We start from the raw sequence: 26,333 nt of genomic DNA, 5'->3' as shown, positions 1-26,333 counted from the left end.
AATTAGGGTTTCAAAATAGGGTTAGGGATCCAAATTAGGGTTTCAAAATAGGGTTAGGGTTCCAAATTAGGGTTTCAAAATAGGGTTAGGGTTCCAAATTAGGGTTTCAAACTAGGGTTAGGGTTTCAAATTAGGGTTTCAAAATAGGGTTAGGGTTCCAAATTAGGGTTTCAAACTAGGGTTAGGGTTTCAAATTAGGGTTTCAAAATAGGGTTAGGGTTTCAAAATAGGGTTAGGGTTCCAAATTAGGGTTTGAAACTAGGGTTAGGGTTTCAAATTAGGGGTGTTTTAAACCAGTGTTGGGGTTTGTAATTAGGGTTTCCAATTAGGGTTTCAGATTTTGGTGCTGATGCTAGCTAGGGAGCTAGCTAGCTAGCTAGCTAGCTAGCATCTGGGGATATAGCCAAACTGTGGCAGGGTTTTCGCTTTGTGGACCTGGATTTGCCACCTCTGAAGATGAACAACAAAAACATATGCATTTGGAGCAATTGTGGAGCTGTAAAAAAATAATCAATGAATTGACAAGTCATCGATTATCAAATTAATTGACAACTATTTCAATAATCAAGTAATGGTTTGGAGCCATTTTGTATTTAAAATGTGTCCAAATCCTGAGTTCAGCATATCAACAGTAATTGTTCACGGATTTCTGTAGTCCTCATCTTCTGTGTTTAGTCAAAATAAGACATTTGCAAACATCCGTTTTTACTTTCCAAAACAATGACCGAATCGGTAACATAGTTCAACATCAATCTACCTTTTTTTTTTAAATCACTATATGATAAACAGTAATCAGAGGAAAAATGCTTTGTAATACACTTCAATGCAAAATTTAAATGAATCTGATTAGTCGATTAAATTGATTGATTAATCGATGAACAAATATTCGATAGTGACAGCACTAGTAAATTGTGCGCAAGCGTACCTAAACGCACCACAACAATATGGACAATAACGCATATCTTATAATGACTTTTATTAGGTCAGTGTAAGAAAGTGTTGGTGAGTTCCTTCACAATGAACGAAAGAAATAAAAAACAAAAGCTGAATTACGCTATGAACAACAAACAAACAAGTGCAGTTGCTATACTGTTGTCGGAGGACGATGCGTCCGCGATAGCAACATTGTTCAGTTCAGTGGAAGAAGAAGAATACAAAATAGACATTGTATGCAAATAAAGTTTTTGTCACATGACAGGATTTGCCAACAGATACATTCAAACAGCAGAACGGCGTCACGGAAGACGACCAAATACAATACAGTAGAGTAGAAACATCGGCGACGGACATCGTCACGAATGTCGTCATGCTTTTCGCCGTCATGTCGTCACGAACGCCACAAGCGTCTTGCAGCGTCGGAAAAACTGTACAGAAATACACAACGGTGGTTGGTCGGCGTACTTTTCAAAATAAAACGCCTTCCGTGTGACCATGCGTCAATTCGAAGCCTTCATCGTCATCCGTCGATCCAATTGTTCCATCTTGCCACCAATTCATTGTCATCTTTGGGTGCCAGATTATACACACACAAAAAAAAAATAAAAAATCAGAGTACATTGATAGTTTTTAAATATGAAGAGTTTCACCTTTAATTACACTAGGGAACAATTTGGGGGGAAAACATTCTGTTGAGTGAGATTTTTATACTAAAAACATATTTACTAAAAACACACGCTGATTCCCACATTTTTGTCAGTTCCCCCCCCCCCCCCCCAGCATGTCAAGTTTACCCTCCAGACAAGTGACATTTTGCTGATTAGCTGTAGTAAGACTGTAGTAAGAAGAGCGGGTTACACGATGACAGCTCCGTGGCAACTGGTTTGTTTGTGCACGATTGAGACGGCCGACGGCTGAGAGGGAAGTGCAGCTCCGATGACGTCAGTGCTAGCAAGAGCTGCAAATGCAAAGCTAGCATAGTAGCAACGAAACCAGAATAGCCGAAAATAAACATTGCGGTCGTGCCCGTTTCTTCAGTTTCGATTGGATATCAATATTTCAAATCTTTCATAGAAGTCGCTGTCAAGTGCAGTATTTTGAAGAAAACGTGACGTAATTAGAGATAAACAGATCCGTTTTGGATTCCGCACCCCAAAATATATAATAAAAAAAAAAAAAACAGCTGTCAGGCCTAACTCCAAAAAATTGTGCTCCACTCATCGTTTCAAAAAAAACAAAAAAACATTCTGTCGAGGGTTTTAGTGTCACAGTGGGAGGTTGAAAAAGTTATTTACAAAATGCACTGAAATTGGAGGATGTTGTCTGATGATATGGCGTCCCACAGGGAAGCTAGTGACGCTAAATCATACAGCCCTTGCCCTTGTCTATTCTTTTTTTTTATTTTTGTCCGTCTCTAGCAACGTCTCACACATCGTCACGTAATCCTCCACGCTGCTTTCAAGGCGGCGCTCGTACATGCTGTAAATAGAAACCGTGTACGCGCACGCACGCACGCACGCACGCACGCACGCACGCACGCACGCACGCACGCACGCACGCACGCACGCACTTCTCACTCTCATGTTCACTCTTTCAAACGTACAATAGTATTTACACCCGCTCTACTTATTTCGCTGCATGTCGAACGTTCAAGTTCAATTGACAAAGTGAAGAAATGGACTTTTTTTTTTGCGCTTCCTGCCGCAGAACCACACGAGACGTGAAAACGGGATTCTCCAATTCAAAAATTGAAATCAGAACAAAATCGAATTCACGTCACGTGAGAACGTTTAATACTGCATCATTTTATAATTATATGGCACTTGCAGCGGCGTTCAACCAGAACAGGAAAATCGTCCGGCGAGCATCGACAACAACAGGAATTCAGCGGCACTTCCAAAAAAAAATAAAAAAAATTTTTTTTGAAGCTGCTGTTCTCAAATGAAAAGTAATGTTTTTCCGCAACAACGACGACGATAATTACATTTCCTGATTGTCATCGAGCCGACCGCCAAGATGACCAGCAGCGCATCCGGCCCAGGCACAGCAAACTACAACTCGTTATTGGATTTTGGATCAAAAGCACAAAAACAAAACATGATTAGAAAAATGTGGAAGTTGCCAAAGGAATTCCGAACGCAGCATAACTCCATGAATGGAAAAAAAGCTTATCCACAGCACAAATAAATACACAAATTATATTTTTTTATAAACAAGAATAACAACGGATAAATTTATGAAATATATGATATAACATGAATATATTATGAAATGAAACATCGGCTCTGTGTTTTTTAAGGGCAAAAAAAAAAAAAGAGAGAATAAAGCTGAACCTCATTTTCATCAAACTCGGACAGCACAAAAACTTTGCAATCGTGCGTCGTTCATCAATCTCGGAAACCGTTTGGGCTAATTCCGTTCTCAGAAGTTCGTCAACGTGCGCGCGCTGAAATTCACCTCAAATGGCTGATTTACACCAAAATGGCCGACTTCCTGTTTCATTTTGTGTACGCGTCACTATGGCGGTACGCGGCGACCCCGTCAAGAGTTTTCCGGTGAAACGATGACGAATAGTAACTTTTGGCGCCGCCGGTTTTGGGGGTTTATGACTTGTCTGTTGCGTCTTTTTTTCCGGCAGGAAAATCGAAAACATCGGATTGGCGTATAGAGGCCTATCGACACGCAGGGCCAGTTTTGCGTTGATCTGTGAAACTGATGTCAGGGGTTCATTTTTTTTTCCTGGTAACCCCAAAAACACACATTTTCTGCTGATTGATTTGAACAAAATATGATTCCAAAAACGATTTGTCAGTTTGGCACAATCCAGCTCAAAAGCATCCTAGCATTAAACCTAACCCTGTAAATCACATTTGGCATGACTAATAATGGGCCCGTCGCGTCCACGTGACAGAGTTGTGAGGAGTATCTCGTCTTTTTGGATCCAGTCTCGGAGGTCGGAAGGTCGGCGCGACGTGACGGACGCCAAAGCCCGGCGAGCGCCGAGTCGGAGGCGCGCTCAGCCGATGGGGTTTTCGGACCTCAGGATGGACGCGTCCGTGTCGAGGCATCCTTTGCCGTTCATGTGTTCCGAGTGTCCGTCGATACTGTAGCAGCCTTGCACCTCGGTGATGGAGGACGCCGTGTAGGACGCCGAGCGCATGGCGTCCGAATGGTTTCCCACGCTGCTGCCGAACTGGAGGTTGTACTGGTTCCAGTGCCTCCGTAAAACCGCTTGGACCTGGCCGGAGAAACGCAGGAAGGCGTCAGTCTGCTGTTTATTGGTCGGCCCTACGGTTAGCTCATTCAAACACAAAAAACGTATAAATACGTTTTTTTTAAATACTTTGTCCTTCACTCCCAAAAACGTATTGGTAGTTATTTAAAAACAAAAACAAAAAAAAACGGCCAGCAGATGGCAGCAGAGTATAAAAGATTGTTTCCGTTTTGCAGCATTAGCATCAGAATATGCTAACGCTGCAAAACGGAAACACATCGAAATATACTTTTTTGTCCTGATGAAAGAAGGGACTCTAATCTTTCTTTTGACAAGTTCCATGTTTTGAACACAATATTCTGTGGGCCTCGCAAAATCAGTCCAAATCCAGTATAGCAGCCGGGAGCAAAGGGGGTTGCTTCAGTGAAAATGGCCGAATGAGTTCATGCTCCCTTCCCACTTTGACCAGGATTACGTAATAAAACATTTCAGTGACTGAGAGTGGACCGTGTTTGTTGTTGACTTTGGAAGTTCTGCTGCATTTATAATCCGGTTCATGTTGAAGTAGAGATCATTAATAATAATAATAATAATAATAACATATACAAAACCTTTGCAACTCTTCCACCAACAGAGATTTGTTTAACTGTTAGCAAAACAAAAATAGTAGAATAGGAAAAAAAAAGAACTCTTACTTCTCCGTTGAAAAAGCAGAAGATGGTCGCCACCAGCAGACCCTGCGATGCAAACAAAGCAACGTCCGTGAGAGGAATGCGAGAATAAACACGCGATAAGCATCAATATTCCAATCAAGCGGAGCCCAAACTTCTTGCGGCGAGTTTGTTTAGCCGATTAGCGCCACTTCCTGCCCCGCCTTGCCCATCCTGCAAACGCTGGCCGTCATCACGTAACAACTGGCGACGTCGACGCTTCTCGGCTCGCATCGTTTGCAACTTCCTTCCTGCTGCCCGCAACGTAAACAAAAGGACGCGCCGCGAGTTGCACCGGCGGCCGATCGCGATGGAGCAACGCAATCAAACACGCACATATACGCGGAAAACACAATTCCGGGCGACCCAAACTGCCACCAAACCATTATATATGCATATATGATGTTTTATAACAACATAGCTATATTTTTCTATTTCATTTGTACCCGTCTGTGGATAAAATAGCGCCGCTTCCGGCGTCCGTCGCCAAAATGTAAATGGCTGAAACCCACGCTTCTCTTTTATTCTCCTTCTAAGTCATCTTTATGTAGACTGCACCTTCCTTGACGATTACAATATCTTTTTATAGTTGAATAAAAGCGATCAAGTACAATATATTGCATGTGCCGCCTCGAAATCTTATATTGCCATTTAAGGTCGCAGGGCGTCCGTAGATCAAATTGCTCATTGTGCGCGTACGAGTCAGCAACCATCGGTTTTTGGTTCTTGTTTTTTTGTTGTGTTCCAATCCAAGTCAGGTCCGACCGTATCACAAGGTGTGCGGCGGGCAAGCTGAGGCCAACCTGCAAGGTCAAGTCAAATTCAGTAGCTTGGTGATGAAGTGCTGCCACCAAAAAGGAAAATACAATGGATTTTCATGTGTGGAGGATTGCGTTTTTGATGAAATGACTGATGTTTGTGGTATTTTGACAAAAGCATGAGATTTGCTGATATATTTCATTCAAAAAAAAAAAAAGACTGAGAGCCATCGTAATAAGATGGCAATAGGGTTGTTTCACGCCAAATCAACCACCCTGTGGGATTAACCAAGCAGATTTGGATTTGGATGAAACTTGGCGTACTTGTTGACAGTGATTGGGTCAACACAAAATCTAACATTTTAGGTTAAACGGAGCAGGAATTTGGGCGCTACGGCCCGCCCAATTTGGTCCATTTTGCAAAATGTCCCAAATATCTCAATTCAACGGGCCGTAGCTGCCCAACTCCTGCTCCAATTGACATCAAATTTAAGATTTAGTGTTGACTTATCACTATAAGCAAGTATAACAAGTTTCGTTAAAATCCCCCCCAAAAAGAAAATCTGATTTTTGGGAGTAATTTGGCATGGAGAGACCCAATACAGAAGTTCTTTTAGAACATGATCCAACAGTTTTTAATTTAACCGAATATATAAATGAAAATAGTGCACAACAGCAATTCCTTGGCATAATAAGGGCTCCAGTATTTCGTCGCGACAGTGGGCCAAATCCCGTTCCGCTACCGACGGCTCTGACCTGGTAGTGCATGAGTATGTGCATGATGTAGTCGTAGATTTCGGAGGAAACGCGGCCGTCCGGCTTGTACGGCAGCAGGACAAATTGGATGCCCAGAAGCGGCACCAGGATGAGGGTGGCTCTCACGGCTTTCATGTACAGGCTGGACTCGGCTTGGTGGGTCACCTTCAGCTTGGTGATGAGCACTCGCACGATGTTCAGCAGGAAGAACAAGTTGACCTGCGGGGAAGGAAAGCGGGACGTCTCGTTTGGAACAGTCAGGACACAATCCTCATCTTTTTCGGCTTCAAAACTGCAATGGATTGGAAATGAGACTAATTAACCTACGATGAGAGGGGGGTGGGGGGGGAGTATATTTGTATCTGTTTCGCAGCAATTAGCATTAGAATATAGCGAAGTTTCATCATAATTTACAAATCTGTTTAAAATACTGTGGAAAAGAGCTTTTTTGCAACATGGCCCTGGTTGATTTCTTATACTCTGCTGCCACCTGCTGGTCGTTAACTACCATTGCTTTAAAGCGACCTCCTCAGGTCAGAAGCTGCATCAAAGCCCTCCTTTGACTGCCAGACGTTTTCAGAAAAGGGATGCCGTGGGTGCCAGCCGATTTAAGCATTTTGACTGATCTTTCAAGGTCCACAGAAAATGTTGTGTTTGGACTATGGAAACACACATACTACCAAAAAAAGATTGGACTCTCATCTTTCATCAGAAAAAAAAAGTTTGTTTCTACCTTATTCCGTTTTTCAGTAATCAACAATAGAAAATGGTTAGTTTCACCTCTGTTTTGAAACAAACGTCTTTTAACGTCTTTGGCACTCCTCCATAGGATTTTACTAAACGTTATTTAACGTTTTTGGCAGTCAAAGAGTTAAAGTAGTGATTTGCAAACTGAAATGCCATCAGCCACTTCTTGCTCCCTGCGCGACAAAAACGGACTTGAGCTGGATTTGCCGAGGACGAGAGCTTCTTACCAGGAGGGCGGCACAGATGGGCCCGTGGATGATGTAGAGGAGCGACGTCTTGGAGCTGATCCAGCAGCTAATGCGCACAAGACAACAACAGAACGGGGGGGTGGGGAGCATAATTGGCGATGAATGTGGCAGCTGAACCCGAGCGCATGTCATCGGGACTGCAGAGCACGGTTTCTCAAACCCGGTCCTCGGGTACAACCCAACCCCCCCCCCCCCCAGTCCAGCTGGTTTTCCACGTCTCCCCGGGCCAACACAGATGAAGATTGTTATCAGAGCTCGCTGATTAGCGGATTGTTTGTGGGAGACGCGGAAAACAGGCTGGATGGGGGCTACCCCAGGACCGGGTTCGAGAACCACTGCTCTAGAGAGTCGTCAATATAAGATTGTAAATTGGTAGAAATAAAAACACACATGGAAAAGCATGTGAAAGTAGATGTTGACATTATCATCGGTTGTTAAAGGAGCCAAATGAAATTAGACACAATTTCCCAAACCACAAGCTTGTCGTCATCAACTTGCTCCAGTGATCCAATCAACACATTTCAAATGTTTTGCCTACAAATCTGTCGTTTTTTGTTTTTTTTTCCAATGGACATTTGCGGTACGTTCATACTTCTATGCTAAATGCTAAAAACATTGCATTTTAACCCCATAATGTCACATGCGCAAGTAAATTGGGCCTAATTACACCAATACGTTCATTGCGTTAAATCTATAACCCAGTTTTTAGCATTTAGCCTAAATGCACATTTGAACGTGTTTGAATACGCTTAAAATGTATTCTAGCACCTTCAAACGTATTTAAAAACTTTCAAATGTACTTGCAAACATTTGAATGTAACAAGTAGTTTTCAACATGAAAGAAGAATTCTATCCTCCCTTACTTGTCATTGTAGTAGTAACTTCTTGCAATGGCATGAATGGACGCAGGAATAAGAGGGAAACCTGAAAAAAATTTTTTTTTAAATAAATCAAGGGTTCTCTAAGATGCAGTTGCGAAGAAGCGCTGTCGTACCCCAGCCGAGGAGATAATACCACATGAGGTGCTGCTTCTCGGCAAACACGGCCACCACGATCAGCGTGTGCAGATAAATCCCCTCGCACAACATCCAGAAGTAATTGCAGCCAAATAAGTAGAGATGAATGAACTGCGACACTTTGCAGCTCGTCTGCGGGAGAAAAACAATCGCGGCAAATATCACACAAATGACTTTTTGCGTGACGGGACGGCTTGCGTTTCTCATTCATTGCGCACAATTCAAAAGTCTCCGGCATGAAGAACGAAGCTATTACGGACGCTTTTTAAAGAGATCGATTCGGAAAAATGAGTTTGGATTGTTTGTTCACAAATGATTGTGTGTTTCGCAGCGTCTGCCCTCCCATCAAGTGGAAAATTACGCCAGCAAGGAAATCTTTTGTTATCTGCTCATTTCTGACAATCTTCTGTGAGTGAGTCTTGAATGTTGCCATTTTCAAGCAATTTCAAGGCAAAAAGTAAGCAAAGCTGCAGTGTTAGGTAGAAGTGCTGCCACCGTGAGTGAAAATGCGGTGGCCTCCTGTCTCCAAAGACGGCACATAAAGTCACAACATGTATTCAAAGTCATGTTTTGGAAATAGTGTGCCTCATTATCTATCCTTTGTGCATTTTGGGCAATAGCGAGCTGAATTTTCGTAAAACTTCATTTTCCTGCTGGGGCAGGTCTAGTTGAGCGTGTTTGTGAATCTGCAATTCGTCTGCTGCGTGACCAAAGGTTCAAGACGATGATGAAATGTGAAGCAAACTCACTGGATTCCGCTGCACCAGTTCCTGGTTGTTGGCCACGGCTGTCAGCCAAATGATGGTGATCACAGAGTTGAGCACAAACGAGAAGAAAAGATTCTTGTGGAGCGTGATCCTCTGGCAACTTAAACTCCTGCAGGGAGACGCAAAGCACACAAAAGGGGGGGGGGTGTTATTTTTTTTCCCAAGCCAGTCCGAGTCACCAGATCTGCGTCGGTGAATTGAATTTGAAGAAATGGCAACACACTTGAAGTGGAAGAAGATTCCAAGAGAGACAAAGAGCGAAGTCACCGACAGGCCGTGTCCGATGAGAGCCAAGTAGAAAAGATTCATCGCCGTCTGCGGGAAAGGAAGACAAAACAGTTAGAGGGAAATCTCATCTGATGCGCTCGTACGTCCACGATGGATAAATATTGAATTTCATTCAAGTACGTTCGGATTCATTACATTCTAGGAATACGTCGCTTGAATAACAAGCTTTAAATGAAAGGTTTAAAGAAGTCATTCTTGTTTAATTGGCGTTAGGATTATGGAGGTGGTTTTCGGACTACAACCAGACTAAAACCCTCATTAATAAAACAATAAATGGGACAACATCAGTATGCAATTTCGTCGACTTATGAAGACGAGATGAAAATGTACTTCACGCCATAAAAAGTGAGCTCAACTTTATGGGCATTTGAGTTCATGAACAAAAAACGAGACGAAAATGATCCGATTTTGTAAAATCTTGTCTCTTGCTAACTTGTCATGTGACACGGTCATCATGTGACACGCCCCCTTTCAAATCGGCAGCCAGCGAGTGCAACATACACAAACACATGGGGACCGACGGGAGGTGGATTCACAGTCAACGGTTAAAAAAAAAAGTCAATTATTGTTAGAACGTAACATTAATACAACAATAACGTTAATCCAACCGCTAACTAATGCCGGCTAATTTTCTAGTTTATAGCCATCGGTGATGTACTGGAATTGTGTGTACATTTGATGTGAAATAGTTTTAGATTCGCAACGTTCAACATAATGTGCTGACCCAAAAAAATACAGGGGTTAAATGATTGTCCTGACTAAAAGTAGACTAAAAGGTTTTTGTTGACTAAAACTAGACAAATACAATTGTTTTCTTAGACTAAAATGCTAGATTGACAGTTGACTAAAAATGGACAAAATAAAAACGGGATGAGGTTGACTAACTATGATAAAAACTAACAAGCGTGATTGAAACTGGACTAAAACTGAGACTAAATTTAAAAATGGCGGTATAAAATACGCTTTCTTACCACTCTGCCTTCACTGGTGTGTTCGTTGCAACGCGTGTAATTGGTCCATGTGCGGTTGCTCTCAGGATGCAAAAACCACTGGCCACCGTCGGTGCAAATCTTTGTCACCATCTCTGCGGATCAGAAAAGGAAAATACATCATCCAATCCATTACCAGGTCAAAAATAAGAATATTCGGAGTGTCAAAATGAGTGCGTTCATTTTGAGTTCATTTAATGTTCTTTAACGCACGATTAATGACCGCCCCTTACTTGGAAAGCCTGCGCTGGGGGAATTCCAGTCGCAACGCAGCAGACACGTCAACATTTTTGCAGTAATTAAATGTAATAATAATGCATATCATTTGTGGAGACTGGGGTCAAGTTGTATTTTACAATTTAAAAAAAAAAGTTGCTTGATGTTAAAGATGAGAACGCTCTTAATATGAAAAGAAAAATGTACGGAGCTGTCACCAATGTCAAACAAATGCAACTATGCCATCTAGTGGCAGAAAAATGACATCAACACAAATCAATATCACGTTTTTTTTTACAGTACATCTTTTTAATATTATGAATTATTATGAAATTACTGTATCAATGACTAAAAGATGTGTTCCCACATTTATGTTAACACGAGTATGAAAAAGATTCTATTGTACATTTAGAACAGATATAAAATGTGCACTCAATCGTGAGTTAACTATTGAAGTCATGCGATTAATTACGATTAAAAATGGTAATGGCCTGCCACCCCTAAAGAACGTATTCGGATGTTACACGGACTAACCTGAAGGATCAAAATCCTGGAAGTAGTCCGGGCAGTGTTGTTCTGTGGTGATGCCAGCCTTGGTGTCGTCCCAACACAGCCAGCCATCCCAAGTGCGATTACACACGGGCTCTAAAAGCACACGCACAAAACGAAACATCTGCACTTGGGCTTTCCGCAGTCCCAAAATGTTGAGAGTTGAAAACGGCTGAAGCCAGCTGGAGCCAGCTGAAGCCAGCTGGAGCGAGCGGCCTACCCAGTCTGTCGGACGGGCTGTCCTTCATGATCTTTTGGTAGCACTCAAACTGGGCTGTGGCAATCTTGTTCCTGGTCAGGCCCATGTCGTGATAAACGTTGGTCGGGTGCTGCTGCTGACTTTCATTGACCTCCAGACTGGCCTTCACAAAAAGCTGCAAACAGCCATTTCCATTTCGTAAAAAAAAATCGGGAAAATTGTATTCGTAAAACCCCAAAAGTTACAAATCACAATTTGCGTTTGTGCAGGCCGCCCTACCGTTGTGAGCGAACTCATTAGCATAAGCGCCACCATTGCCATTTTCCCGACGCTCTCCATCTTCCTGTTGGCCATTTTGTGGTTATTTGAAGATTTAGCAGCTGCAGATCTGGAAGAGACGATTACAAAATGGCAAAGTGAGGCAAAAGTAGGAGCAAATTGTACAGCCGAGGATTTCCGAAGTGATGGTAACAGGCAGAGGCGGCTTTAGAACATGTCAAGAGACTTTTAGCAGCTGTGCATTAGACACTTTTTTTTTTTAACCATAAACAAAAAAGACATGTCGAGTCTTGTGATACAAACTTGTAAAAGTTACAAAAGTGCCTCATCAAAACATGATCTTCTTTGGGATTTCACGCTCGTGTTGTTGCACAGCTGATAAGAAATTCAAATGGAAATATTTGGTAGGCAAAGCACAGCGGTTGTGGTTCCTTCTTTTGTTTTGACACTTGACAGCGTGTGCCTCTCATGCTCTTCATTTCGCTTTTGACTTTCACTTAAAAGGAACCACGACTGTCATGACAAGTTTGCTTCATATTATTTATTTGGTTGTTACGAACATAACTATGAGATTCATTTTTCGCATCAATTTTCCAATTGAATACATTTGGTCGAAGCTTTATTTGGACGTGCGCCGCCATCGTTATTGCCGTCGCAGCGCGTTCCGCGCGTAGCGACGTAGAATGGCGGCCTCGTCGCGTTCCTAAAGAAACAACAAGCTATTTTTATTCCAATGTGGAAATCTTGCTCATGAAATCCAAAATCATTTCATGCCAAATGCATTTCAATGTTTTCAAGTCAAAACAACAATTGTACTACAAATAAAGCAGAAACAAAAACAATGGATGAGTGTCCTCAACCCAAAGCAACACAATCGCCACATGCTAATTGAAGCTGTGCTGCAGTGTACTCGAGTATTGATCTTTTCAGCTCAATGAAAGCCAAGCGCAACGCAGAGGTTGCAACGGTGGGCGCTCACAAGTGGTTAGTCATGTGGGCTCTTGAGGGCCGGCTGACGTCACCGGTCCGAGCCATCGGAGGGCGGCTAACGCGGAACAGCTGCTGCCTTCTCACCTGGCCGCCAGCAGAGGTCGGCCGCCACTTATCGACTTCTGCCGTCCCTAAAGAGGCGGCATTTCTGTAAACATCCCAAGTTGTGTCCCGCAGGGTGCCTGGCAGCGCACAGTCCCGGGTTCCGCTTATTGGAAATCGCTAATGTTCATTAGGCGGCTATCACTGTGTTGCCGCCCACCGCCTCACAAACAACAAAAGCAAGCAGGAATGCATATTGGATATCAATTTATCAATAGCAAAATGTCGTCAAACAGCCAGCTACAGAAAGATTAGGACATAATTCGCAATGCAGTCAATACGTAACCCTTTCAAAATCTGAAAATTGGCAATATTCAAGTTTTGAAAGGCCGTGTAAATATTCAGTATTTTTTTTTTTTCAAACCGACCCATGAGTTACCCCTTTCCTAACCTGAATATTTGATCATAAACACGTGTCGTGGTACATCCTTTGAATGGATCATTGGTTTGGAATCGTGCTCTTTTAAGTACTGCAACTACTTGAATAGGTGGCGGCCATCTTACGTTGCCACCCATTGATTTCTTTGTGGCGTTTTCACGTTATCTTTACAGCCAAAATGCCACAGTGTGGATATATACACACATATGGAAACGGACAACTTTATTAATGCGCTGAATGACATTGATATAACATCTTTTATTGATCGTAAAAAATTAGGGCCCGACCGATGAATCGGCCGATGATTGGCCTTCAAACATGGGCCAAAACGCAGCTGATTATTTTCCCCTTAAAACGTCATCATCGAAGAAAAAAAAAACTTTTCAGATGCTGTGAAAGTACCCTGAATGCACCATTTTGTTTGCATAGCATTAGCATCTAGCAAGTGTGTAGCGGATGTTTTTCTGCTGTCCCCTAAGCGTCCTTTAAGGTGTTTATTGAGACCTCAGTTGGACTTAACTGTAAAACTAAACACATGACGATAGGAATTACATCCACTGTATATTTAAATACAAAACATGCATTGTTTGAAAAACATTGCTAGCCTAGAGCTGATCCCATTCAAATGCTAACCAAAAGTTAGCGTTGACTTCGATAGTGTCTTTCCTTCTTTTTTTTGGCTCTAAACACCACCACAAAAGATGTGCTTTAGCCGTAGACATGTTGCTCCTGAAAGCGTTACAACATCGCCACATAGATGCTAGCTAGCCATTAGCCGTTTCATTGAGATACAAGCGTGCCCACAAAACAAATTCAAGGCAACACTGCACTTTGCTTAAGCTCTGGATCGGATTCTCTCGCTTGCATCTGAGGTGCATCTGGTGGGAAGGCAAAAATAGACGCAGCACAAACACACGCTCACACTTTGTTGTGTTTGCTTGACAGCGACGGCAAACATGAAGCTGCTCACTGATTGTATCGACATGCGACGTGAAAATCTTTAGCCCACTTGTGCTTTCTCCTGCCCTGTAGACACTTTTGATCAACCGTGGGAGTCGGGAATACGTTCCTAGCCTGCTCAAACGGAGAAATAGTCTAAACTTGAAAGACGTAAAACTCCAATTCAAAGAGGATTCAAGGACACAATTCATCCATCAGCAATTAAGTGTCCCAACGAGCTTTACGACATTTTTTTTAAGTGTTGGAATTCAGTGTCACGCTGATGTTGGAGAGCGGCCCACTTTCCCCTTTGCATTCAACACGTGTAGCATGTGGTTAATGATACCCTTAACGCCAAACATGCCGTTTGGGGAACACGCTTTCAGCGTGCAGGTGCCTAAAAGAGGCTCCGCTTCATGGAAAAAGCTTTTCCACTTGAAATGTTCACAAACTCCATGCCGTTCAATGATCCGAATATTGCCACTTATTTTATAGTTATGGACTTAAAAACAATGCGTGCAGTAAAAATTTCCATCATTAAAAATTCAGTAGTGATTTTAGGCTTGTTTTCTGATGGCCGATTTTGTATCGGCCACGTTTTGGTCAAAAAGAGTGAAAAACAGAAAATGACTTTTTGGATGACTGAGCTGAGTTTTCGGACATTATAAACAATGTAGCGCTAACGTCACACCTCGACATGGGCACGTCTCAATTTTGGTGAAAAGAAATAAACAAGGGCAATTCATTGTTATTTACAGCTCCATTGATGCTATCAAAAATTGCTAACTGCAAAAAAAAACAAAAAACTTTGTAAGTAACCATTTTGAGAGCTTCAAGCTTGAAAAACACTTTTGACTGAAGAGGAACTCCACAGCAGGAAGGATCAGCTTGGAAACACACGCCCTCACAGCGTTTCCTCTCCCAGTTAGCCATACCAAATATAGCTGGTGGACATTTCCCCCGGGATCAGCGAGCTGGACATTTGAAAATCCTTCCCGTATTCCTGAAACTCAACAAACAAAACTAGATTCCAATGTGAATTTATCATTGCAGCGACGTTTCAAGTCCCCGGACACGAGGACGGGCCTTATGTAAAGCTCCACGTTGCCAAAAGGCATCACCAGATGTCATGCGAAACAGCAACATTCCCACACAGATGTGAGGGCGGAGCCTAAGTCAAGTCTGGATCCATCCACTGACACCATTACATGCATTTCTTCTGCATCCACATATGTCAGGAAGAGGGTTCGACATGAGCGATGCATAAGTACGCGAGTCATCTGCGCATACTGGAAATGTGCACACAAGAGTGGAAACGGAAGACCGGAAAGACTGCACCGTTATCTGCCGAGCTCTTGGGAAAATCGGGGAAATGAGGCACCGGCTGCGGATACAAATTGCTACTGTCGTATACAAGGCGTTCCTAAACTCTTCTTTTGTCACGTCAGGACCCAAAGGAAGACATTTGGTTTCTTCCATAAAACACACACAATGTATTGCAATAACGTTGACCTTTACATAAAAACAACAAATCGGAGCAGCCTTTGCGACTTTTCAGGTTTGCTGGGAGCTCCGACGGTCATAAGTATGTCTTAAAAACTAAATGGAAACATTAACAAGTAAATGTCATCGCTCCCTAGAGTTTTCTACAATAAACACATTTTCCCAAAATTTAAAAAGAACTCAAATGTTAAAAAAACTTTCAGGTATTTTTGTTTACTTTCAAACAAAAATAAAAAAAATGCAGAGAGTTCCTTGGGTCAGCATCATCTCTTATGAAGCTGACTAAATAAATTGTTTCCTGAGGTCAACACACTTTTATATGGATCTAATATCGGCCATCAGATTATTATTTTTTTTTTTAAAAGGCCGATACCGATATTCATCAAATATCGGCCTGGCCGATTATCGGTCTATTCCGAGATGAAACAAAGCAAAATCACTTAGTTACTAGGGAGAGATCAATAGTCATTTTGACGAATATCGGTATCGGTCGTTTTTTGTTGTTTTTTTTTTTTTAAATCTGACAGCCGGCAAAAAGCAAATCTAAACCCATTTTAATGTCAGGGCTGTTTTTTTAAATTATCATTTGACTTTATAAGCGATGCTGCTGACCTTGGGAACCTTCGGAACCATTTGGTTTTGTTCGACATTAAAACAAAGAAATGTGAACGTTAGTCAGATATTTTTCAATTTTTGAAACAAATATTTATTGCGAAAAACTAGAGCTTTGGCGTTTACTTGTTTAAGTTTCCATGTCACTTTTTAAGACGTACATGGGAGCTCCCTCTTTTGTTAGAAATGTAAAAGTCTATTGTCTGAGATGTCTATTTTCAGAAAAAAAACATCTACATTTTGAAAAGTCATACAAATGGTTCAATTAAAGACTTAAAGACATTACAACAAAGTCAAGATTGTCATCTGCATTTTAAAAAGGAATATCGGCTCCAATTATCGGTCATCAGGCCTCCTTGACTACTAAAAAACCTTTTGCTTCATCTGTATTCGTTACAGTAGCAAATGTGTTGTCAAGGAGCACACGAGGGGAACGCGCACGCACGCCACTCGTTGCCTTTGGCGACTATATTTCCGTATTCTGTATCTAAAGTTGACTTTGGAGGGTTTAAGAGTACCAAGGTTTTATCATAGCTCAGGGATCCTGTTCCAGGGGCCTCTCATCTGCGCAGGGGGGGAAAAAAAAATGGTCCAAATAGCTTGATCAAAATACAGCGGTTAAAAATAAAGCTGGCCCCGCCGTGCACTGCACCTGCAAAGCTGCTTGTAAATCTCCGGAGCACTCATAGAAATGTTTTCATCTGCTTTTAGGACATCCTGACCGTGTTTAAAAATGGCGTCACCTGTTAAGTCCGTCCCAAAGCGGAGGCATGCGGTGCAGTCTGCTGGGAAAACGGGGCTTGATTCCGCCAATGTGTTCCAGCGCACGGGCCCCGATTTGCACGGGTCAGCGCATTTCAAGTGTCCAGCGCGGCCGTCAACACGAGCATTTGCTTTCCTCACTTTCTTCTTTCTGTTGCCTTGAATGTGTCGCTTGCGGCTTCGGGTTAACGATTCGCTCTTACGCGGAGACGCGACTCCACAAGGACATTGTCCCACGTCCTTATGGAATTTTGTTGAAAATTGCCAACGTCTTTTTCATATATGTCAATTTCATCCACCGGGTTTGAGCCGCGGCTTGTCTTGAGGTTACGAAAAACTTCCCGTCAGCCACAACAAACGGCATCAGCCACAAAATGTTCACAGTCAAATCGGTAAGAAAGAAAAGATGAATTCCCCTGAAAAAATACAAACCGGATATTCGCAACTTTTCATGAAGTTGACGATGACACCTGACAGGTGAGCTCGTTCCAATTCAAAACCTTTTTAAGGAAAGCCAACAATGACGGATGGTGGATCTGCAGATATGGAGTCAACATATTTATATACATACGGCATATGATTCGATTTCGATTCAAATGATTCCTATCTACCAACTTCCACATAATTCATCCCATTCTTGTCATTCCAAATATTCACGCCGTCGCCACAATTAACAATTTTGTACCCGATTTTTCCCCATTCATTCTTACTGGCCGATTTCACATTGACATCATTTGAAAGTGACCTTCAAAACATTGAACTCATCCCTTTCACTTTAGAGATGCGTATGACTCCATTTCCTACCCGAGATTCTTCAAACCTTACCCCGTTTTATTAATTGATTCTTCATCACTTACTCCATTCACATATTTCATCCAATTCTCGGTATTGAAATTTTGACATTCCAAATAATCACGCCATGACTCGATCCACTTTTTATCATTCTTAAAATTCACACCCAACCCACAATTCCTGATTTTGTACCCTACTGTTCCCCATTCAGTCCCAATGGCAGACTCAACATGACACATTTACATCATTTCAACTTTTTCATGTGACTTTAGGGATGATGATTGGGTCCGTTCCACACTTGATTCTTCACACTCGACCCCTTTTTTTATTTTTTCTGCTGTCATTTCTTCACTGATTCAAACCATTCCAACTTTCAACCGTTCAGCTCATTCCAAATCATCCCACAGTTTTCATTCAGCCGCACAACCTTCACATGCAATTTCTCCAGAAATGGTATTTTCTAGTTACAAACATGTTTAAACGTATTTAAATATGTTTCACTCGTTATTTGTAAGCGTGTGAAACACACGTACGTTTCGAGGTATTTGCAAGTATGTTCAAAAGTACTTGCATATACATTTAAACAAATTGAAATATGTTTCAAGGTACTGTCCAAAATATTGCCTCCACATTGTCAGTTCCCCGCTTCTGTAAATAACGGCCTCCACGTAATTGAAGCGGACGCCGCACTTGACCTCCAGTTGAGCTTTGCTTCATTATAAACGTTCCAAGTTGCTCTGCAGGCCACTCGCTCGTCTAACAAAAGCCGTTCGCTGGGAAACATGTTACGCAAATTAGTCTGCGTTTAGGTTAAAAAAATAAATAAATAAAAATCGCCCAATTTATTTTGAGCACTTCTTGCAACGTGCGATGGAAAGGACCCCCGCACGTTTTCCAAGCAAATGTTATTTGTTGAGCTAGCAAACAATTAAAAGCGGTCATTCTAGCGAGGCGTGTCTTTGGCGCGGCTTCTGGCCGGCCGGGCATGAGAACAATATTTTTGCACAGGACTAACTTAGCTAATTGGGAGCCCAACTGAGACGTGGACTGCAGACATTCAGCAGCAGACGCCCGCAGGGTTCGGCTGTCCCAATGAATGCCATCAAAAAGCAACAACAATTGTTCCCTTCAAGAAATGGTTGGTGATTGTAACGTTCCATCACATGACATTAATATGGTTTGGTTCCGCTTACATTCAGAAGAATGTGAAATTCTCTCAACGCGTTCTATGCACAACACTTGTGATCACTTTATCTTGCACTCGAATGCTTTTCAAAACTGAACTGACACTCAAGTAAGTCATCACCAAATGGTCGTAATAATAACGACTTTATTTCTACGGCACATTACGAGAGAACCGAGGACACCAACATTTCACACAAACATTGACTTTAATGGCGATTTAAAGACTGCTTAAGTGCTTTTACATTTTGAGGTTATCACCATACGTAAGTAATGAAACTCCGTCAAAAACTGGCGTCCCATTGTAAGGATAAGATCCAAAAGTTGGAAAGTTATTGTCTTAAACGTTTTTTCTTCCGGGCTTCATACTCGCTTTTCAAATTCTCGCCTAGTCATACTTTGCAATTTATGTATTCAGCTGCATTTTTAAAAAAAAAACTATCAGCTGTTAGAAAACTACAGTTGCTTTCTGACTTTCAAACTCAGCTTTTTTTTTAACCCCCCCAAAATGGTTAAATAAGTGAGGATATACCGCCAATAAGCTTTTTTGGGGTAGGGTTGGTTCAACCCAAAAAATCGACATAAAAAAAAAGGTGTAAAAATAAAAAAAAATTTTTTTTATACAAGAATTGGTGAATTTACTGGTGCTGAACTGTGGATATATGGTCGTCCACAGTAGGGCTGGGTATCGGTTTAATTTCCTCAATCGATTCAATTTCGATTCACAAGAGTTGACTGATTCAATTTCGATTTTCCCGATTTTATTTGATTAATTTCAATTCGATCCGATACAGATTAATTATGGCACATCAATTCTTCTTAAATGTTAAGGGCATGATAAAAAAAAACTCCCCAAACTTTTTTTTTTACTGTTCAAAAGAGGATCTGTTCGGATCTGGCTAAATAAAAGATCAATAAGATAAAAACTAAACCTTACTCAATTACACTATATGTGTATATTCAGCTTACTGAAGCAGAAAAAGAACCAGTGAAAACACGTTTTCCAAACACATTCCGGCCTGAAAAAGCCAAACTCGCACAAGGCAAAACATTTGCATCCATTTTGCTTGGGATCTCGTCAGGCCAGCTCATGTAAATCCTTGGAAAGTTAGCACGCAAACGCGACGTGACAAAGCGGCGGCGCAAGTTCACCTTTGGAGGACAGATGCACTGGTAGCCTCCCGGGGGCCATTTCCTCTCCGTGCGCTCTATGCCAGGTGACCCCCTCCCCTCCCCTCCCCTCCCCTCCCCTCCCACGCTGTAAATCAGGAAGCCCGTGTCAAGCCCGCTGCTTTGTTTAGCTTTCACAAACACGGAACACCCGGAGAGAGTGCACGGCCTCTTTCCACTGTCCACCAGTGAACACGGACAAAGCTCCCCTTGCCCGTGACAGCTCCCGTTAAGCACCTTGTGTGCCAAAATTAACTCGGATTGGAAAACGCGGCCCTTCATAATGGATGAGCGGAAATATTACCTCATAAGGTTTGAGAAACGGAATCCGCAACCTGAGGGTGGAATTTGAATACTGCTGCAAAGATGCATGGATCTTTCATGTAATGAGAGAACTTGATCCCGAGGAAATGGAATATTTTCTTTTCACCTGGCTTGCTGATTGCAACACAATGAAAAGGGCTCAACTTGAATGTCTTTGAAGAACAAACGATTGTTGCCAGGTCACGTAACACATTCGCTGCCGTAGACGTTTCTATTCGTCAAATGGAATCCAATTGTTTACTACCACTGACCAACATAAAGTAGACTATTAGTAGGGGATAAAGACAAAAAAATTGCATATAATTCCCGGTCATTAAAATACATTGGGGGGTGGGGGGGGGGGTACCCTATACCGTCAATTCCCATGAATAAGACACATTTGTTTCCATATCAAATGATCCAAAATAATACTTCCCTTCTATAGCACTTTTCCACCTTACAAGGCCCCCAAAGCGCTTTACGTTCCACTACTGACGACGCAGCATCACGAGCAGTATCTTGCTCAAGGATACTTTGACATGGGATCGAACCCACAACCTCTGGATTGGGAGACAACCATCATACCACTGAGCCACGCCGCCCACCATTACTATATTAGGAGTCATAAAATAATAATAATAATATGGACATTTACTGGTACCTCGATGTTAAAGAAACAGAAATATCAATCGCTTGAAAACTAGAAGCAATTTAAGGACGTCAGCAGCCCAGAATTACTCAAATCATTCAAATGTTCTTGGCACTTGAGAAAAAAAAAATGATGGCCAGTATAGAAAAACATGCTAGGAAGTCAAGGGGACAGAGAAAAAAACACTGCTCTTTAAGGGTGATTTTTGGGGAGCGTATTAGACACGGGATTTTATGGTATGTCTGTTATAAACAGACAATGTGTTGCAGTAAGTAAGTTACAGTTGCGCTTGACATATTTACTTTCACAAAAAGATAGAAACAAACTTTCTTTGCGGTGAAAGAAGAGAATCTGGCCTTTTGGTAGGTTCAGTGCTCATTCGCGATGGATATCTTGTGTATTTAGTGGAAGTCATGTGACAATGTCAGAGAGAGACGTACCCCCCCCCCCCCTCGGACCCATTTAACAGCCCCGCTTAACTGCCAACGCTTTCATAATCTGGTGTGTCTGCTTCATTCTGATTCTGTATCAACCGGCGTGGCACAAAACACACATCGGAGTCTGGAAATAGTAGAAATCAAGCGCACTTAGGTTTTGTCTAATGACAAATGAGAAGTAACGGCGTACCTCAAGGCTCTGTAATAGGCCTTGCCCCAGGACAAATGACGGGGGAAGGCGGGGGATGGAACAGCTGACATTCCGGTTACTGAACGACCGTCTGCACACGCCGAGCCACGGCCGCTACTTGTTTAAAACGGTTGATAGCAATAATGCTAACATTAGCTAAAGTATTTAGCACGGCCACCAGAATGCAAGTGAAAAAGTGGAAGCGCTCGAGGGGCTCTCATCAAAGAAAAAAGAAGTCGCTGCGGGAGAAGGAGTGGCTCATCTGTAGCGCAATACTCTGACCTCGCGACCTTTGACCTTCGACCTTCTCCTTCCCGTACTCGCATGTTGAAACGCCAGCGAGCAGCAAGGCGGACGCTCACCCCCGCGTTTGGTGTTTAAGTCAAACCGACGCTTGCTTGAAGCGTTTTTTTTGTTTTGCTTGCGTCACCACAACATCCTCGTTCGGCCATCTTCTTTTCGGCTTGAATTTGATTTCGGCCGAAAATGGCAAAAATATGCATTTTCGGCAGAAAATTTTTCGGGGCCGAATATTCGGCGCATCACAAAAAAAGTTCCCAAACATAACAAAGGTAGATGTTTTTGGCAAAAAAGAAAAGTTACCAGTCACTCTCTTTAAATGCTTAAACCCGAGTCTGGAACGCTGATGAATTGATATCTGACTTTCAGCAGTCACATCAAATCAATCATGACAACAAGCTGAAAAACAGATCCAGCCTGAAGGCTTGCAAGCAGACCAGGAGGAGCTTGTCAATGCTCTTATCTGCCGTAAACTGGATTATTGGAACGGTCTTCTGCCAGAAGAGAATCAAAACGCTACAGCTCGGGTTCTGAGCAGAACAAAGAGGTCCGATCGTGTTCAACCAGTCCGAAAGACTTGAAACTGGCTCTGAATCAGTTCGATTTGAAAATTCTGCTACTGGTCTATAAATCACTAAATGGCTTGGGTCCTGAATAGACTGAAGAAATGCAGATGGGACATATAGACTCGGGTCAATTAATAGAGCCCACGGTTCAAAGCAAAGATGGTGAATCGGCACTTAGCTGTTATGCTGCACAGAATTAAAAAATCCAGGTTAATCCAAACCAAACTCAAACCATGTTGACTGACCTCCATCACCATCATCATCATCATCATCACCATCATCATCATCACGCCCTCCTCCATCTTGGACATCGTCTCATCCCTCAGCAAGGTTTGTGTCCACACTTTTGTGTTCCAGCGCGTCCAAATGCGCCGCTTACGTAACGGCTGATTTAGCAAAGCGCGAGCGTGGCTTACATCAAAGCCTGGCGAGCGCCGTCACTCGTTTGCACGTTGGGCTTCAAACGCCCGAGGCACATTCCGGCGCTGAAAAGCCGTTAATAATGCGCGCACATGTGTCTGGTCTCGGGTGGACTGCACAGAACATTTGAAATGGGGACTCCTGAACAATCTGTCAACATGCGTTTCTTTTGCAATCCTGCTCGCTGTGCAACGAAAACATGCAAGACTTGGAAAGTCAAATGTCTGCAGCTTTGCAATCAAATACTTGTTTGCACAAACTAGACTTAGTACAACTTGAATATGCTGTCTTTTCTTTTTTTTTTTTTACTGTATTTTTACTGGAGCGAGGTAAGCATTTCATTGCTCAGTGCTTCAACATCTTGAATTCCTGTTTACATTCTCGTAACCAATCAGAGAAGAGATTGATGTCACATGATTTGTTGTGATCTTGCATGTGTGAAAATATCATTTCATTGCTATGATTGATTATTTTGAAGTGAAAAGTGCATCGGCTGTTGTTGGTGATTTGACAAAAATTAAAAACTGTTCTTTTTGTGCATGTATCGATATATTTATTTGAACAATTTACAGTATTACTGATAAACTTTTGTGATATTTTTTGTTCTCAGACCCGTTTCATAGAAAGGAATGTCACTTTTTTTCCAATGTAATTAAAGTCAATATTTATCTATCGTTGCCAGCTGACATGCACTGCTTACACTAACAACTTTATAAAATGTAGAAATGCTAATTAAGCCTTATAGTGGCTATATTTAACTACTAATTCAACCCTTGGAGCAACAATTTCTTCCAAAATGAGCAACATGAATTCTCAGTCTGCTATTTTTCATGCGCGAAAGCAGCTGTGCTTTTGCCATACGTTGGAAACTTTTGACCCGGCCGAGGTACATGATGTGCTTTTTGCCTTGCCTCACTTAAAATGGCCTCTTATAATGTAACGGATTACAAATGCCAAGTTGCTGCACCAAAGTACAATTTTCTGAACATTATCATTTATATTTATATTGTATTTCCCCCCCCAAAATGCAGTACATAAACACTAAACTAAAGTACTAAAACTACAAGCTTTGTACTGAAATGAGTTTTACTTCCAATACTTGAGTGAGCCACAATTAATCATCAGAAAATTAACTCAAGTCCAGCAAATAACCCAAACAATAATGCACAATGCCACTTGAACTTGTTCGAAGTTCGAATATCACTGCGGGTACTTGAGAGCATTTTGAAGATGTTTGTGCCACATCCAAATCACATCAGAGCTTGGCACGTCCTGACTCCTGATCGATACCATAATCAATCACGGCAAATGATTTGAAAAGCAACCACAAGACTGAACGTTGCACAGCCGCGGAAATAAATATGCAGCAAAGTATGCGGGAATCGCGCAAATGAGCACAGATCGTCCATAAAACGCAAAGAAAGCATCAGGCGAGCAGATTTTGCGAATTGTCAGCTGATATCGTCGAGAGAGCGAAAGACTCACGCACGGCCAGCCGAGTCCAAGTGGGAGGCCAGCTGTGCGTTCCCGGCACATCCATGTTGTTGTTATTAGACGTTGGCGTGATTGCTAATGGTTCGAGAGCACGGCAGGCTGGTGGCATGTATGCATTACGCATCAACACGCACGGCTGAGCAAACTGCAACCGCGCATTCATTCCGCTCTGCATCACCGCGATGCTGCACAACACACACGCACAGCACAGCCACGCGCACGCACACACCACTCACTACTACGCTATCTTACCGGGAAGGTTCCGTCCAAAGTGGGACTAGGATCCCGGTCGGAATCAAAGGCGTCCAGTAAATAAATACGATGCACGCACGCTGAGCGCTACAAAATAAGACCGCTTGCTTGCCTGCTGTCAGGTTGGCGTTGGGAAGCAGCCCACCGCTTCCTGTGACGTCACAGTCAGCCCGCAGCTGCCGCGTGCACGCGCGCATGCTAAAATGGCGTGAACGCGCGCCAGTGTGGCGTTTGTGCTCATTCATAAATAACGCGCAAGATTTTCATGTGAGTTGAAAATCATTTTACTTTTCATTTTAGGAAATACTGAAATAAATATTTGGGTCATTACAGAATTGGAGCACATTTAGGCTTGAAAATATAACCTTCACTTTTCTGATTTTCTGCTACATTAATCATCAATAAGCTTACAGATCAATTGTCGATTTTATTATTATGATGATTATGATTAAGCCTTAATGTATTGCAACCCCGTTTATCGCAGCAACAGGGTCGCGAATCTGGACGAATGTTAGCTTTCGCTCAGACGTGGAAGCTAGCAGTTTAGCTAGCAGTTTAGCTAGCTGTAAATGCTGACCAAGAGAACAAACTGATTTATGTAAATAAGTAAAGAAACAAAATAATTGCTGTAATCTGACCGTGTGATCATGTATAACAGGGTTGCAAGAGGTAGAGTGAGACATTCCATCATGGCTAACTAGGTTATAAAAATATGAAAAATAGAAGAGATAGGACATACCTTTGTTTTTGGAAAACTGTTTGATGATGTTAAAAGTCCAGCGTGTCATTTGATTCACAGAACTCTACTGCTTTCTTCTTCTTCTATGCTAAAAAGGTTCTGGAGTGTTGTGTGCATGCTGGGGGGCACACGTCCCATGAATAATAATATTTAACATATTATATTCATTAAAACAAATGGTCACAAAGTTGAAAGAGACAGCAATGAAACAAACAATGCCAAAAGGAGCGAAATGCAAATTTCCTTTTAACTGTTTTATTTGAGATTCAAATTGGTTATTGGGGACTGTGACAAGAGAAAAAAAAAAGTCATTTTAGGGGGTACGTATTTGGTATTTTAAAAACTATTTTCAAGCATTAGTTTCTTGAGGTTTTTTTTTTGTTTGGATTTGGCTTCGGGACAAGTACAATTTAGGAATTTTAAATTGTAGTATTTTGTATGTGGTTTATTTAAAATTTGATGGATGGGATGTAAAATGTCCTCCAATTCTGGAAAGACCCACATGACAAATCAGCTATAAATGGGAGAAACATTTACTTTTGGATGTTAGCTTGGCTGTAACAAAATTCTATATTTCATGTATATAGATGAGTATGAAATACGTTATATGGTGAGTCTACTATTGTATTAACAGGAGTCGAAATTGATAAAGAAGGATTATAGCACCATATTTTTTAAGAATTTATTCTTACTTCTTTTTTTTAACTTTAACTGTGTTGAATGATTTATTGATGTTTTCTTTCTTTTAAAACAAGAAAGAAAAATGAGACGACTGCCAGAATGCAAAGTTTAAACAACACTGCCACCTTCTGCAGTTTTTAGGAACATCAACATACATTGTTGCTCATCAGACATTATGCAAAACGATGACTTTCTTTCA

At 41.9% G+C, this 26,333-nt stretch overlaps 1 protein-coding gene across 4 annotated transcripts; it reads right to left on the bottom strand.

Moving 5' to 3' along the window:
* Positions 1–1,698: 1,698 nt before the first annotated feature.
* On the bottom strand, positions 1,699–25,581 carry LOC144060621 (calcitonin gene-related peptide type 1 receptor). Of its 4 annotated transcripts, none has more exons than XM_077580323.1 (13): positions 25,454–25,581; positions 11,673–11,781; positions 11,415–11,568; positions 11,180–11,290; positions 10,412–10,524; positions 9,376–9,467; positions 9,135–9,261; positions 8,364–8,517; positions 8,233–8,293; positions 7,349–7,415; positions 6,375–6,593; positions 4,846–4,887; positions 1,699–4,174 (listed from the first exon to the last, which is right to left on the bottom strand). In XM_077580323.1, exons 2-13 carry the CDS (start codon positions 11,745–11,747, stop codon positions 3,953–3,955), a joined length of 1,437 nt encoding a protein of 478 aa, XP_077436449.1. In that variant the 5' UTR covers positions 11,748–11,781; positions 25,454–25,581; the 3' UTR covers positions 1,699–3,952. The 4 variants fall into 4 exon arrangements, with proteins under 4 accessions (XP_077436449.1, XP_077436445.1, XP_077436447.1 ...); XM_077580319.1 differs by lacking the exon at positions 25,454–25,581 and adding an exon at positions 24,715–24,916; XM_077580321.1 differs by lacking the exon at positions 25,454–25,581 and adding an exon at positions 24,454–24,612.
* Positions 25,582–26,333: the final 752 nt, after the last annotated feature.

The sequence above is a fragment of the Vanacampus margaritifer genome, chromosome 11 (genome assembly GCF_051991255.1).
Source record: "Vanacampus margaritifer isolate UIUO_Vmar chromosome 11, RoL_Vmar_1.0, whole genome shotgun sequence".
NCBI classification, from domain to species: domain Eukaryota; kingdom Metazoa; phylum Chordata; class Actinopteri; order Syngnathiformes; family Syngnathidae; genus Vanacampus; species Vanacampus margaritifer.
The sequence above is the reverse complement of the archived record's forward strand: the minus strand, read 5'-3'. Positions and strand labels throughout refer to the sequence as shown.

Coding starts and splice junctions, on each gene's coding strand:
- LOC144060621 (XM_077580319.1), bottom strand. CDS start 24,911: ATGCGCGCGTGCACGCGGCAGCTGCGGGCTGACTGTGACGTCACAGGA. Junction 11,569..11,672: donor TAATGAGTTCGCTCACAACG/GTAGGGCGGCCT, acceptor GGCTGTTTGCAG/CTTTTTGTGAAGGCCAGTCT. Junction 10,525..11,179: donor CCAGGATTTTGATCCTTCAG/GTTAGTCCGTGT, acceptor TCTGATCCGCAG/AGATGGTGACAAAGATTTGC.